General features: G+C 47.0%; 1 protein-coding gene across 1 annotated transcript; it reads left to right on the top strand.

The window, feature by feature from the left end:
* The first annotated feature begins 1,563 nt into the window (after window positions 1-1,563).
* On the top strand, window positions 1,564-3,720 carry LOC119442928 (uncharacterized protein K02A2.6-like). The gene has a single exon (XM_037708003.1). It carries the CDS (start codon window positions 1,564-1,566, stop codon window positions 3,718-3,720), a length of 2,157 nt encoding a protein of 718 aa, XP_037563931.1.
* The last annotated feature ends 12,580 nt before the right edge of the window (window positions 3,721-16,300 follow it).

Raw genomic sequence — 16,300 nt, 5'->3', positions numbered from 1 at the left:
CTGGCGTCCGGGAACAGGACGTTCCGTACAAAAGCAGCACGGTGAACGGAGAACAATAATCGTGGAGATTTATCGATTAGTGCTACTGACACATTCTTGTGCAGTGTCGAACGCACGTGCATGCGAATTGTGAGCGCACGGTTTTTGGTGGTGTAGCCGCATTTTGGTGGGAATGGAGTTCGAAAAGTGGATAGAACTCGGCAAACAGTCAGGCCTAGAGGGCGCCGAGTTGAGGACATGGATTACGCAACAGCAGGAGCAGGCCCGAGAAGAGCGGGCGTTGGCCCGAGAGGAAAAAGAGAAAGAGCGAAAAGAAAAAGAGCGAGTGGCGGCGAGCGAGTGGCGGCGAAGGAAGCCGGCGAGCGCGAAATACAGTTGCTACTATTAAGGATTCAGCTTAATCAAAGTGGCAACGATAGCACGGCTAGCAAAGAGCACCAGGAAGTACAGGAGAACAGTTTACGGATAAATGCTAGCAGGCTTCTCGTTTCCTTCGATGAAAGAAGGGACGATTTGGACGCATTTATCCGGCGGTTTGAGAGTATCGCCAAAGGTCAGAAGTGGCCCGAAAGCCAGTGGTCGACCGCGCTTTCGACTTGTTTAAGCGGAGAAGCGCTTAGTGTTTACGGAAGATTACCCCCGAGCGATGCAGCAGATTACACAAAAGTGAAGACCGCTCTCCTGAAGCGTTTTCGCTTCACAGCAGACGGGTTTCGTGACAAGTTCAATAACGAGAAACCTGTGGGGAGTGAAACAGCAACACAATATGCGGCTCGGCTAAGCCATTATTTCGATAGATGGGTCGAACTGTCCAAAACCAATACGGAGTTCACTTCCCTTCGCGCACTGCTGATCAAAGAGCGATTTTTGCATGGTTGCGGTCCGAATTTGTCGCTTTACTTAAAGGAGAGGAAGTCAGAATCTTTAGAGGATATGGTAGAGTTGGCAGACCAGTTCTTGGAAGCTCAGGGTGGAACAAACCTTGGGAAAACAAAGAATGATGGTCCCGACGTTGCTGAGAGACAGGAAACTGCAAAGAGGGGTACCGGTCACCCGCCGATACCGCGGTGTTACCTCTGCAATCGCGGAAACCATCCACCCCAACTATGCCGCTACAAGCCCGCGGCCAACGCGGCCATCGTCTGTTACACGTGTGGTGGAAAGGGTCACCGTTCATACAACTGCGGAGAGGGCTCTAATAGACTCCAGGCATCGTGTGTTTACGCCCCCACCGAAGTGGCTCACCAGGATCATATACGCGACGGATATCTCGAGCTGAGAAATGGTGATAAGGTTCCCGTCGTCAACGCGATAATGACGACGCAACCAAAATTTCTCGCCAGGGCCCTTCCGGTGGTTTCGGGGACCCTGGGAGGGAAAGACATCAGTGTTGCGAGACACAGGGTGCAACACGGTGATCATAAGGAGTGACCTAGTGAACGAGGAACAGCTAACGGGTGCCAGCAGCCTCGTCTACTTGGTTGACGGAAGTGCCAAGATGCTACCCGAGGCGCGAATCCAAGTCGACACCCCGTACTTTACGGCCTCCTTACAGCGCTTTGTATGCGAGAACCGCTATATGACCTAATTGTGGGAAATATAGAAGGCGCAAGATCTCCGGAGGATCCGAAAGACGAGACCGAAGAATCCGCCGGTGGGGCCAAGACCAAACAAGAACCCGTGGCGGCAGCTATCACCCGCGCCCAGGCGCAGGCACAGTCGAGAGGGTTTTCCCAACTCCAGGTTCCCGGGGCCACGGCAGAGTTACCAGGCGAGGACGGGTACGGGAACGAGCAGAGAAGTGATGAGACGCTCAAGCAGTGTTTCACAAGGATCAACCAGAAGCAGACATGCTCAAATGAGAAGGGAAGCATTAAATTAACACAGAGAGACGGGCTGCTTTATCGGTGCTACACGGAGAAGAACGGACGGTCAGTGCGTCAGCTTGTCGTGCCTAAGTGCCACCGAGACGCGGTGTTAAAAACGGCACATGACGGTATAATGGCCGGCCACTTGGGCACCCAGAAGACGAAGGATCGGATTGCTGAGGAATTCTATTGGCCGGGAATCACGGCCGATGTGAAAAGGTTTCTCGCTTCTTGCGATATTTGCCAGCGCACGGTTCCTAAGGGCAAAGTGCCACGCGTTCCACTTGGAAGGACACCCGTAATTGAAACCCCGTTCAAGCGGGTGGCTATCGACATAGTGGGTCCTATACAACCACCCTCAAAGCACGGGAACAGGTACATTCTAACCCGGATGGATTATGCAACCCGCTATCCGGACGCCGTGGCGCTACCCAGCATAGAGACAGAACGAGTGGCCGAGGCCTTGGTCGAGATGTTCTCCCGATTTGGCGTCCCCAACGAAGTGCTGAGTGATCGAGGCACGAATTTCACGTCAGACCTAATGAAAGGAGTAGCTCGGCTTCTTTCCGTGCGCCAACTCCACACCACCCCGTACCATTCCATGGCCAATGGCATGGTGGAAAAGTTCAACGGAACTTTGAAGTTGATGTTGAAGCGCATGTGCGGAGAAAAGCCGAGGGATTGGGACCGCTACCTGGAGCCTCTCCTTTTCGCCTACAGGGAAGTCCCCGAGGCCAGCATGGGCTTTTCGCCTTTTGAATTATTATACGGCCGACATGTGAGAGGCCCCTTGGCGATCTTGAAGGAACTGTGGACGAATACCGAACTCAGCGATGAAGCAAAGACGACCTATCAGCATGTCTTCGACCTTCGGAACCGACTGGAGGAAACTTGCCGGATAGCACACGATGAGTTGGAGAAGGCAGGGGCACGATACGCGAAACTTTACGACCGCAAGGCAAAGGAACGGCAGTTTCACCCTGGAAACAGGGTATTGATCTTGCTCCCTACCAACAACAAGCTGCTCCTGCAGTGGAAGGGTCCTTTTGAGGTCAGGGAGAAGAGAGGAGAGGATGACTATATCATCGATACGGCCGGCTGGAGGAAAATATTCCACGCCAACTTACTAAAAAAGTACGAGGAGAGAGACTCCCGAACAGCCAACGTGTGCAATGCGACATTCGGTGTTCTGGATTCGGGCGACGATGGGAGTATTCCTACCCCCGAACTACGGAAATCAGAAGGCGAGAAGGACGTCAAACTCTCAGACAAACTAAATGCTGAACAGACCAGACAGGTCCAAAGTGTTGTTGAAAAACACGCACCTATCTTTTCTGACGTCCCGGGCAAAACCGACTGGGTTTACTGCAATCTGCAACTAACCACAAACAACCCCGTCCACCTGAAGCAGTATCCCCTCCCCTTTGCGACGCGCGACAGCGTAGAAAGGGAGGTGCGAGAAATGGAGAGGCTCGGAATTGTCGAGAGATCGGAGTCCCCCTACAATTCGCCGGTAATTTTGGTGAAGAAGCCAGAAGGTACGAACCGGCTGTGCATTGATTTTCGGCGCCTGAACAATGTTCTGGTGGCCGACTCCGAACCCATGACTTGGGCCGACGTGGTCTTCGCGACAGTCGGAGAGAAGAGGTATTTCTCCAAGCTAGACTTTGTGAAGGCCTACTGGCAAATGCCATTATCGACGGAATCCAGGACAAAGACGGCCTTCTCGACGACATCTGGGCTGTATCAATTCCGCTTTATGCCCTTCGGAATAAAGACAGCCCCTGCTGTGTTTGCGAAATTAAATGCGCAAAGTTGCGGACGGTGTACCGTGTGTAGAACACTACTATGACGATGTCCTGGTGGCCACCGAAACGTGGGAAAAACATCTGAATTCCCTGGAGCTGCTTTTCCAGCGCATCGAGGCGGCTGGGTTAACAGTACGCCCCAGTAAGTGCGAGTTTGGCATTAAGTAGATAGACTTCCTGGGTCATCGAGTCGGACGAGGCATATTGCAACCATTGGGGAAGACGCTGGACAAGATCGAAGCTGCGCCACGCCCGTCAACGAAACGGCAGGTACGCTCCTTCCTTAGTTTGACCGGATACTACCGGGAATTTATCCCGAACTACCCCGAAATCAGCGCTCCCCTCACGGAATTAACCCGGAAGGGAAAAAGCAACTCGGTCAAGTGGACACCAGCATGCGAGAGAAGCAGCTAGGCCAGCGGTGGACGAGTTGGCATATGTCGCGAAGGTAGCGCCTGCAGTAGTTGTCCGAAGTGACACAAACTCTCTAGGCAAGAGCACCAGTGGAGAGTGCAATCGATCAGAAAGGTGCGCTGAAGCACAATGCAGGCAGGATGGTGCAGTTGCGGACAGCTCCCAGATATGTGAGCTACGGTGCGCAAAAGAAAATAGCTGCATTGCACCGAGGTGTTTGGAGCTCTCCGCCAGTGAAGGTGGAATTGAGAGGGGTGATTCACCCGCTAATCATCCAAACTGCGTGGTTGAAGTGGCAAGTGTGACCGACGATATGCGCGCCGGTCATCACGAGGTGCGAGCGGAAGGCTCGGAAATTGGCACCAGAAAACGTGCTAGGAGAAAGAGAAGGAAGCGGTGTCGCAGAGTCCGTAATGCGGCAGAGAAGGCAGCGCAGCGAGTAAAACAAAGGGCGCTAAACCCTGCGGGGAACACAGTGAAGGTTTTCGAAAGGCGCGTTTGCAGATTGCAATGTCTCCAGTAAGAGCGCGTCCGAACCGCCGGGTGAAGAAGAGAGAAAAGGGCCGTTCGGCGCGGGGGCGGACAAAAGCAAGGGGGCAAGCATGTTCCCCCTCGTTCAGTTCGTTGAGAGGTGTGCTGGACATGGCACCGGAGAGCGTCAGTGAAAACGCAGCGCGATGCCTAAAAGGCATGCTGCCTGTTTGTGAAGTGTCGGGGGTGGGCAGCGAGGAGAATGACCGCTGTACGCTTTGTATTCCCTCGCTGACCAGACGAGCTGTCAAACCGCGCCCGCCTCGAGTACGGCTTAAGGAATTGATACAGGTTTTCTAGAAACAGCTTGCTGGTTTCTTTAATTGCAGCTTTGTGTAAATTGTTTTAGAAGCTCTCCGATAATCTGATAGAACTGGTTTGCGCGCGCATTAATTTTTGAAACTGTTTTCTTGATATGTCAGTATTTCTGTAGCAGGTAGGCTTGCTTTGGGGTGAGATACGCTGTATCAGTTCACTTTACGGAAGTGTTCGCGATTTTTTTTTCTTTGAGAATGGGTCGCGTTATTTGAAGGAGCCGTTGTGTGGCCTTGTCTTTTGGAAGAGTGTTTGTGCCGTTCCTTCAAAGCGTGTCTTGAGCGAACACGAAGGGAAGCAAAGTGTTGGCGCGTGTCTCGCACGTGTATTCGGAACACGACAGCATTTTGGGTTTCATTTGGTGCGTGGAAGTGCTTTGCGGTAAGCGCGAGTGTTCTTGTAGTCTTGGGCGCGTGGTTTGCGCAGGGTTTTTTTCTCAGTTGCACTAGTACGTGTATTAAAACTGATGTGGAATGTGAACAGACGGTTCATGGCGTTTGTGCTGCATAGGATATTTTCAGTACCATTTATTAGGGTCATTCTGCAGTCGAGTTGGAGAATTTTGGTGCTGTGTGCCTGGACGTGCGGTAGTGTTCTGTTCATTTGTTTTTTCGTATAGTACACGATGTTATTTAATGTATAATGTTATGTATACATGGAACGGCCTTCTTTCTTGTTTTCGAAAATGCCACTCGTGTGAGTGAAATTATGTGATAATGTTCTGAAAGTGGGGGGCTGTGTCACGGAGCGGCATATTTTCGAATGGTTTGGACGCCGATTAACGACACGCCGAATTACGAGCGTCAAAAACGTGGACTCCTGACTGTGCAGCGTATAAGTTACTCGACATCGACACGCCGAATTACGGGCGTCAAAAGCGTCGTGGCTGCTCGGGGTGCCATCTCGATTCGAGACGCGACACGCCGATTACGGACCCAGAAGTGTGCGTGTACGTCTGCGCGGTATGCCAGGTTCGACCTTGGCCCTTGAAATTGGGAGAGAGGAGAATCTGCGGTTCTTCGTCCATGGTGAAAGGGTCGCGGCCAAGACTGTTGGGAGCTAAGAGCCGGGAATTCGGAGAACTCTACATACTGGCAGTTTCCCTACATAGGGAACTAGGGAAAGGAGAGGCTATTTAAGCGCAGGTTTTGGGCCCTGCTGATTAGTCTAGAAGCTGATCCTGTAATGTGCGGAGAAGTAGTCAAGGAGCTAGCGCCGTCCAGTATCGCCTGGGCCGCCTAGCCGCGTCGGAACTCGAAGTAACTAGTTGACGTACGAGACATCAAACCAGCGTCTGCAACGAAGTCCTCGGTAGTCCGCCTCAAGTTAGCTCAACCTGCTTGAGGGAAGTCGTCGGATCTAGACTCCCGGGAAACCCAGCCCAGCATTTCATAAAATTTTCCATCACACCACGCTTCACGACGACTTGATAATGCGGCCTCAATACATTTCAAACCGCGTCGATCATCGCAGTAAGGTGGGAATTGATTCATGTCACATGAAGTCTTTTTTACAGTCTTTCATCCCCCGTACATCGCAGGAATGAAACCACCTTCCCTCAAGTATCGTAGCCATCACCGATAACAAACTTTTTCGCGAAACATTAGCTAACATTGTATAATCAGGAGAATTATTGTATTACCAGAACTCACTGCACTGGTTTGTTTGATTTGTCTTTCTTTACTACTCTGTAACCACTCCCCTCTTTAATGCCATATGGCCCTGAGGGTATTTTGAAATAAATAAAATAAATAAATAAATTCGCATCAACCTCGACAAGATCGGACAGCCAGCCTTCTTCGGGAGAGCTCTGTACACCGACTTCACGGTCTATGGACTTGCTGCTGCTGCCCGGCCAAGCGTATGACACCATTTGTTTTCTTTTGAACATTGACTTCTATTGAACTTTGCTTTAGTGTTTAGTGTTTTCTTGTGTATTTGATCCTCGCACTGTCATTTTTATATCTACTGTTAATTGCTCGTATTTATTTGTCTTCATCATTGTGTTATCTTAAGTTCAGTTGTGTTAGCTTGTCTAGTGTATTTTATTTTATTAATTTGTGTATATTTATCAGCCGATAAATACCTTGTTTTTTTGTTTACTCCCGACTCTGACTCTCTTCACTGTGTTCGCTTGAGTACGGAACGACCAACCAGCTTGTATACCCCGTCGATCGACTACGCGCCGACGACAAATCGGGGACAGCTGTGACAGCCCCCCTCAGCAATTGTAGTGGTAGTTTTGCAACAGCCTAGCTGGACATCCAGGTTGATAAGGACCGATAATAGTTGATAAGGGTGGGATCGTGCTCGATAAGGTTGATAACGATCGATAAGGGTTAATAAGGGTTTATGCTGGTCGAATCAAATTTCATAACACTGATAATGACACCGGGCTGCGTGGCGATTAACAAGCGGCACAATGCTTGTGCATACTTACGCAACTCCCAGAGGAGTTTCTGCATGATTTCTTTTTTCAGTTCGGAAGTATAACTAAAATCATGCGTGCCTGTTAAGTGTACGCAAATCTCGCACGTTATACGCGAAGGGAAGGTTGTGAAGGTTTGAGAAAGTGGAGCCGCAACCGCTGAACTACATCGGGTCAATTGGTGTAGGGCCTGCTGTGAGCCGCACGATTGATTAGCTGCGCAAATAGGTAATCGCTTGACAATGCTTCTCGGAGCCCCGCCCTGTCGGGAATATTTCCTCTCGTCAGGTGACTCTTACAATGTCCTCGTAGCGCAACAAAACACTGGTGTGACAGTCGTTCGGACATTACTAACCTGATTCCGGGTTTTTAAATGCTGTCGCACTAAATCGCTCGAAAATACGAAGAAAACATACAATGGGTTTGTTTCTCCACAAAATCAGTCGTACTGTGGGGAAACAAGCTTCTAGTTTATGGCAGCGGTATTTCCCGTACACAACTTTTTTTTTATTATTGTGAAAGCAATTATATGTACACTCCAGGCGCATTTACGCCGACGTCATCCGCGGCGCCTTCGCTGTCGCCGCGATGTTCCGTGTTAGGACCGAGTGCGATAACATCACGGCCGGATGCCGTATGTTGCCGGTGCGAGTGGAAGCGTGGCAGATTTATCTGAGAGAGAGAGAATTAACTTTATTAAAGGTCCTGAAGGGGCCTGGGCCCCTTTCAGATTTATCTGAGAAGCCTGGTGGCTCAATCTTGAAGGTTATAAAAAACGGCGCACAACAATGCCTCAAGCAAGCACGTCTCGCTGTGTATTACACGGACAAACAGGTGCACGCAGGGTAACGTTTAACATCAACTCACCAATCTCGCATTGCACTAAATGCTGAAGAAATTAAACATTCACTGTTAACGTCAGTCAAAGCAAACAGCAGAGAAAGCTTCGCTTACTCAGCTTCCCACACTGAGCTGGATCCACATAATGTTATTGCTATTGCAAATATATGGACACTCCAGGCACATTTCCGCCGTCGTCGTCGACGTGATGTTTCGTATAATGTCCAAGTGCGATAACATCGTGGCCGCGCGCCGTATGGTGTGGGTAAAGTGAAAGCGTGAGAGGGTGAGCAGAGAATGGTTGCTCAGTCTCGCGTGCGCAAGGGAGGAAACCGGGGAAAAAGCGCTCCGTCTTCCATCGCGCACAAGGCCGCAGGGAAAGTGGGGGACGTTTTACTCCCGTGGCGGCTACGTATGACGCGGCCCCGATCTAGAAAGCGATCTGCGCTGGGTACAAAGTCTAGAAGGGCCGATGGCTGGGACCCCAAAACATAAAACTACTCCAATCTGTTTTGCTTCCAATCTCCTGATGTCCAATTTACGTAACCGCGAACGCAAGCATCGGGCGGTGACTCGCAGCGTTGTTTGAGAAGGCCATTGAAACGCTCTCCTTCTTTATAGGAGGTCACTGTTGTTTGCTTTCAAAAGGAATATCATTGCCTAGCTTGACATATATTTCTTACCTGATTGGCTAACCAAGGGTTACGAGTACGCACAAGTTTGGACGGTGAGGTGGGGCCGGGCTAGCGCAGTGAAAGTAGATAACCTGATGAGGAGGGCGACGCCGGCGTCTGCGTTTGCCCTGCTTCTTCTTACTTAGCTTTCGGTGTCTGCTAGAAAATCACGCCGGCGTGCAACGGAAACGTAACAATGCAGTTAAAACGAATCTTCAGTGAAGAAAATTTGACATAGCGATGTCGTTTACGTGCCGAAAGGGCTCGACAACCATATAATGTCACGCAAAATTTTTCATATAGGCAAATAAATCCATTCTCCACGGCAGCACCGACTAGCCAGTGCCAGTGCGATAGGCGGGTACCCACATCCTATTCATGTCGGAACGGGGCAGTGTCCGGCTATTAAAAAGAAAATTAAGTTTTTATCGGCGTAATAATGCATCTTTAATGCGTACACGCCACTTTGACGCAGTGATTTTTCACGGTTTTTGGACGTCAGGTGACAGACAGGCGAAGTGGGCGCAGCCCGAAAACTTTTGACCAATTGCGGATGGCTGATGGTAAAAAAGCATAGAATCGAAAAAGAATATTTTTCTGTTGTTCGGTCTCACATGCGTATTTAGTGTGCACATGTCATATAAGAGTGAGTAGCTCTCGCGGTTTTTTAACAGCGGAGCTGTTTAAGCCGAGCGTTAGTCCGTAACCTGCGAACAGAAATTGTGGGCCGATCCTGGCGGTAGTGCAGAAAGGGTCCAAGCGCAATGACACATACCTCTGTGAACTGGCGAAGCTGAGCCTGGTTAAGTCTAGCTAAGCATGGTTGGGACTACTTAAGCTTAGTCTGTCATCAATAGACAATGGATAGTCAACCAGTAGCTAATCGATAAATGATCAATAAATTCCGGAAAATGCTGGGAATGACTTGGTAGTGCTTAGCCTAGCCCAAAAGCCAGGCCAAGCTAGGTGCCTATCAGCTCCGCTTTCTCTGTAGCATTGCGCCTCCCGTGCAAGCTACGCTAATATTTTTCCTTTACGTTGCGTGAAAGACAAGTGAAGTTGGGCAATCATGGAGGCCTGATTGCAAAAATAGAATAGAAGCAGTTTGGAATAGCTTTTCGTTAAAGCGCCCCTGATGCCTTCGTGTGTGGTGTCTTCTCGGCGCAATTAATTCGCGTTGAAGCTAGGAGTAGCAGGATGGACAATTCGCTCGCTGTTGCTGCCACTCTCTCCCACGCCATCGTTTTGACAGCCAGTGTCCGCGCTTATCGAGAGAGATGTGTTCGTGTGTGATTTTGCGCGCGTGACAACGTGCAGGTTAATTTAGTTAGTAAGCGAATGTTTACAGCAGTTTACGCAGTTGATAAAACGACTGACCTTAGTTTGCACAGCTGTCTAATAGATTTATGTCGCAATCACTGATTCGCCCGTCTGACTAAATTGACCTTATTGTTAATATTATTGTAGTTAATATTATTACTACTTATTACGCTCAAGCCAGGCGCAATACACATACAAGTTTCAAATACAGGCGCAGTTATGTCTTATTGCGACTAAGTGCCGATAATTTTTTTCGAGCAAATGGGGCACAGAGTGTCGTTTACAAAAAGCAGCTTGGTGTCTGCCACTGCAGATACGGTGCCATAGACATGTTGTTAATCCGGTTTTCTATTGGATGGCGCAGATCAGCACGCAGCAAGAGTATTTCGGGTGGTGGGTCGATTCCTTGTGGGAAAAATGGATATATTCTCTCGCGCAAGCCGTAACTTTAGAAAAGAATCCAAAGTACAAGTGCCCAAGAATGGTGGTATAAGGTAGTGTGCGCTCTTTCCCGTCTCTTGTTGTTTACTTCCTGTTTGTTTTGGGCAGTGTCTCAATACATTAACATAACGTCACTGTCTCGTTCGACGGAAACACCTAAACATTTTTGCAGTAGGTAGAGTCATCTGCGTTCGGCGTTCTTGGAAGTAGTCCCCTTCCGAGGTGATCAAAAAGCACAGTGCTACTTCATCTTTCTTTTCCTTTTATTAAACGTGCGACATTTAACGGCAGTGCGCGAAGGTGAGAATTACAAGCATTTGCGCTGTAGTCGTTTTTTGTTGAAAGTTGCACACGTGGCTCCACTCTCCTGCGGCCGAGACATGGATTGTCAGGGTATGGTCATTTATCGGACAATGCCAGGGCTACTACTTAGTTTTCTCGCCAAAACACCGTGCCACCCCCTAGTCGGTCAAATAACAGTCACAACCTTACCACAAACAAGACAAATTGGCTTTGTGCTTTTGAAAGCGGATAGTGAAAGTCTATCAACTCTCTGTCTTTGGATCTTAGCACTTGCTTTCTTTCTAGCCCATGCTCCGCTAGAAAAAAAGTCGGCGGAAAATTTTTTTCTGGTTACCATAAGCATTCTCAATATGAAGTTGTTAAAATTTTCGACAGTATACGTCTTTTCCCGCAATGCGACGTGTGTGGGGGCGTTGTGTAGAGCTTCGGAAAAAAACGGTCAAATACGATATCCAGCAGCTGATTGATGCACTCTCCGTTAAATGCTAAAATATTTTCAGTGGCATGACACCATTTACACACCCTTACGTTATCATTTTCTTGGCACATGAAAAATTTGTGCTCTCCAAATCAATGTTCAATAGTGTAAGTGGTGCATTGATTTGCTTCTTTTATTTAATCTACTAAGCTTGAAAATGCCGCTAGTCAGACATAATAGAGCACAGAGAAAAGGCACAACTGCACGCAGCATGGTCTTATCCTTACAATAAATTCGCTAACGAGACAGATCATGAATCCAACTACAAAACGATATCTCGCACCAAAGGAATGAGGGAAAACCACTAGGACACACTAAGTTCGACAATATTATTGTTAACAGGTGATTCAAGGGGGACTCAAGGCGACAACTGTTGCATATGACGGCGTGCATACGACTAGACCATCAATAGAATAACATGACTTTAGTGAACCAATAACCAATATGCAGGCCATGCGGTAAAACTTTATTATAGGAGCACATTTTCAGCATTGTTCGTACAACTCAACGCTTGAAACCTGTGTATATTTGCGGCGGTACGTATATGTTTTATTGCTGCTTGGCCCCCTTTGGTTATTAGCCTGCGTAACACCGTGACTAAATTTCGCCTTCTTGAAAACAGAACCAGGATGATTCAGTCACTGGATCAGCCTTTCATTTATTTATCACACAGTCCCATATTCGCTCGAGGAGGATTATAGCGGAGAGGATGTATACACGCATTAAAACTTTTTTCAAGGTAACATTATAATAAGTGATACCCAAACCAAACAAGATCTAAAACAGTAACAAAGCCCCAGGGGCCGAATTCACAACGCTTTTCGATCGTAAGTGCTGCACCACGATTGGCTGACACCTGCTTCTGCGAACAGCTTTAGCGTGAGAACGTTTTTGTGAATCCGGCCCCAGTATGTAGCATACAGTAGTTACAATGAGCCTAAAAGAAACAAATATTGAAATTAACGGCGTGTAAAATTGTTATACATTACAAGGAATTTCGGACATCGCCGAACAGCGCCTCTAGCGGCCGCCTCTGAAAACATACGCGTTTTCTATGGTAGAGCGTCGTTTTTTCCAAATAACTAATCATAGAAGCCATCATTTAAAATATTCCCGAAGAAATAGGCTCTAGGCGCTTAAGCCGAAATTTCATGCAAGTGGTACCATTACTTACGGCAGAAAACCCGTTCCAAATTGCGGGCGAAGTTTCAAGTATGGGAGTCTATTGAAAAATTTTGGAGGCTTTTTTGGCCAGTAAAAAGCAATTTGCCATGAACCTATTGCATCGATTGACATATTCCTGGGGATTTATCAACTTCAATGAATCAGCTTTCAGCTAGTTGCAGCAGCAGCTCTTGAAATGGCAAAGAAGTCGTTTCAAAATCGTAGTTTTCATAACAAGGTCGCGGAATTTATTGTGGTACATATATAAACCTAGTTTTCGCCAACAGCAGCGCTTCGAAGCGGTAGCCTAGCGTGTTGAGCGACCACAGATCAAGATCACTGATACCACGATCGTGAGTTCGCAGGTTCGATGTCAGCAGCGCCGCCATTTTTTATCACTTTGTCGCTGCTTAGTTTGGCGGTTTCCCGCCGGATGGCGTATTCCGAAATGCGGGTCATTTGGTTACGGTTCTTGTTTGGTTTCTTTCTACTGTCTTCCTAAAAAATAGCTGGCTGGTTCGAGAACATGCGAACGTGCTTCCAAACATCTTTTGCACTTTAGGTATATTGTATTTTGGAGAATAAACCCAGGTAACGTGTTTTGAAAGTTCAGTTCTTTATTAAGGCGAATATTTATGAAGACATTACTAAGAAATATTTTGCCTTTTCAGCTATGTCTTGGGAAAGGCGTGTTTGTGCGGCTTGAAACGTACCACAAAAATAAATAGCGGCCAGTGTGTGCAATTAAAAGACACAGAAGTAGAAAAGTTGGCTGCAACCCCAGACGTAGTAGTTTTACAAAGAAATACAGTTGAAGCTATTTGACTGAGTATATTTGCATTATATCAAAGCAGAATTTTTGCGTATACTGGATCTTCTGTGCAAATGAAGGCTGTCCGAATTATTGCACAAGCTTGTTTGCTTAGTACAAACCAGTACCTCGAAACATAATCATTCTACCCTGAATATGACGCGCACGTGTCTTATAATTTGAACCATTCCCATATACCTTCACAAAATTCCAGAAATACTAAAGGTCTGCATATCCTTTTATCCTTTTACCACAACTTACGCAGAGGAGTATTGGAATTTATGCGAAAAGACTCTGGGACGTGTTAATGTAGCCTGTCATGTAAACAATCACAGATCACACCCTTTTTGAGTTATGCCCACAAAGTTATGCAAGAAGACACTGTTTTCGGCTACAATTACCGAAGTTGGCATATAGCATTCTGCTGTTCTGTTCTGGACTAACTCTATTGCTGAATCAGGTCACAGCACCATGATATAATTACTGGTGCAATTCTTTAGTAATTCTGTGACAATATTCTCCTACCCTAAATTTAACATGTTTTAACAATTGAAGAAACATGAGAAAGGACCGTGAGGGTTTGCAGAAATGTTCTTTATTAGAATCGTTTATGACCGATATCGGTACGGTCGTTTTGTCATGATCACGCCAGCGTGCACTGAGCATCATTTATCATTTTGTCTACTGCCTATAGATAAAATACAAAAGTGTCGTTCCTTGTGCGTGAGTAGCACAATGGCAGCTGAATCTTTCATATGGTCCCACTAAGCCAAACCTTCCCTTTTTTCCATGGTACCAAGGACATGTCCAATACACACTTGATTTTCGCCCTTTCAGTTTCCTAGAAAGCATAGGGAGGTACACAAGTCGAACAGGCGAAGTTTTGAAGTAGTCCTGAGATTTGAGTAAAATTTCATTGGCAATGTTAATATCCTTTATTTGTTTACAAATTTCTTACACCTCATTGGTGATAATAATGACGTACTACATAGTAGTTCAGTTCTTATACTTAATATATCATGTCTGAGATGGCTGTCCTGAAAATTAACCAGGTGTAAGCATTGCATGACGTTGGCTGGAAGGCCATTCATTAAAAAAATGTGTGCAAAATAAAGAAAATACAGGTGTTTAATGGCACAGTCACCGTAAAAAGTTTACGTGGCCGAGATTCTGCGAATAAGTTCATTTTCAACGCAGCTACGCCCGCAGCCAGTAAAAGTATGCAAAACTTTTGTTTAGTCTAGACCAGTATACGCTGTAAATCCGAATACCACGATGAGTGCCTCAGGCGTAGAATATATACTTTTTCAGCTTCAGGCGTGCGAAAGCTTTGGACGCTGACTATAAGTTCTGAAGGCCAGGCTGCTTTTTAGCTTATACGTGATGACAAGCGCCGAGCTCTTGGTGATGGCATATTAGAGCGTAGAATCGTCGAACTTGTGCAGGTGACTTCACGACGCAAACCTAGCGATAGGAGCTCAGCATGCTTTTTTGTTTATTAACACTGATGATAAATGAATAGTCAGAGTAAATTAATGTTACTGTCCGTTTCTGGACAGACTCGAGTGTAATGCACACGTTCTATATCACTGAAGGTTCCATGCTAATTCCATACAGGGCATTCATATTCGAATTTTGGCCTGTCTTACGCCTACCGAATCTTTAGCAATGAGAAGAGGTAGGCAATTTCTTCTTGCGATGTAGCCGAGGCCATGGTAGTATAGCTGACTTTGATTATTACATGAAGTACGCCAACGTACCTACGTAAGGTCACGGTGGAAATTACAGAGCCCTTTATTGTATATATGCTGAAGTCATGTGAGAGTACCTCTGCTAAAAAGTTATAAGTTTAATAATATCAGGACTGAATAGCCTTCTGTTAAGCTGTTGGTAAAAATACTCCGTACGAAGTTCTATTGTGGTTTAAACTGCAACGTTATCTGCGCTTCCAAAAGAAAGTGACTACAAGTCCATCTTTCTCGGGCGTTCATTTCACCTAGGTACCACCGCCTGACTCGTGACCTTATATTTTTAAATCTGCCCCGTTGACGTAAGTTACGTTGCGGAAAAAAGTAAATACCCTTTCTAAAGAATGAACCATAACAGCTTCCCGACAAAGCGCGGTACGTTGGCGCAAGTCGTCATGCGTGATCACGATAAGAACGACAGCCCGTCGTTAAAAATGACTTGTCACTCCCCTGTTTTCTTTTTTTTTGTCAAGGACGCGACTAACCCATAGAAGGGTAATCCCGACCTTGGCATGATGCTTCCGACTTTTCTGGTTCCGGACGAGCGCGTTCTTTGTGTATAATTCAGGCGCCTGGCATCGAAAGGCTTACACCTTTAAACAGCGAAAGGCTTTGACAGTCACTTCGGTAGCTCCACGGAAAGCGCGGACAATCAGTCCACTTTCAGCACAAGCGCTCGGAACCAAGACACAAATTTGCGAGAAAGGAGCTCCTATATTGCCCATAGCGAGAAATGTATCCACAAATTACACCTCATTATCCCGATGTGTTTATGAGCCGCACTCTGCTGCCTGTATTCCGTATTATGACAAAAAATATAGTTTGTGCAGTGTCAGTAGCCTAAACGTAAAACAGGAAATTGAAGTCATCACAAAGACTGTCATATATCATAAATTGCAAAAAAAAACTGAAACTGTACTTCATAATACTCGCAATGCTAACTTTGATGCACGTGATTCATTTCAATTTCCTATCTGTTCCAACCCGCCGTGGTTGCTGAGTGGCTATGGTGTTGGGTTGCTGAGCACGAGGTCGCGGGATCAAATCCCGGCCACGGCGGCCGCATTTCGATGGGGGCGAAATGCGAAAACACCCGTGTACTTAGATTTAGGTGTACGGTAAAGAACCCCAGGTAGTCCAAATTTCCGGAGTCCCGC

The sequence above is a fragment of the Dermacentor silvarum genome, chromosome 1, assembly GCF_013339745.2.
Source record: "Dermacentor silvarum isolate Dsil-2018 chromosome 1, BIME_Dsil_1.4, whole genome shotgun sequence".
Classification (NCBI taxonomy): Eukaryota; Metazoa; Arthropoda; class Arachnida; order Ixodida; family Ixodidae; genus Dermacentor; species Dermacentor silvarum.
The sequence above is the reverse complement of the archived record's forward strand: the minus strand, read 5'-3'. Positions and strand labels throughout refer to the sequence as shown.

What these genes read in the sequence shown, in the direction of transcription:
- LOC119442928 (XM_037708003.1), top strand. Translation starts at nt 1,564, where the DNA reads ATGCGAGAACCGCTATATGACCTAATTGTGGGAAATATAGAAGGCGCA.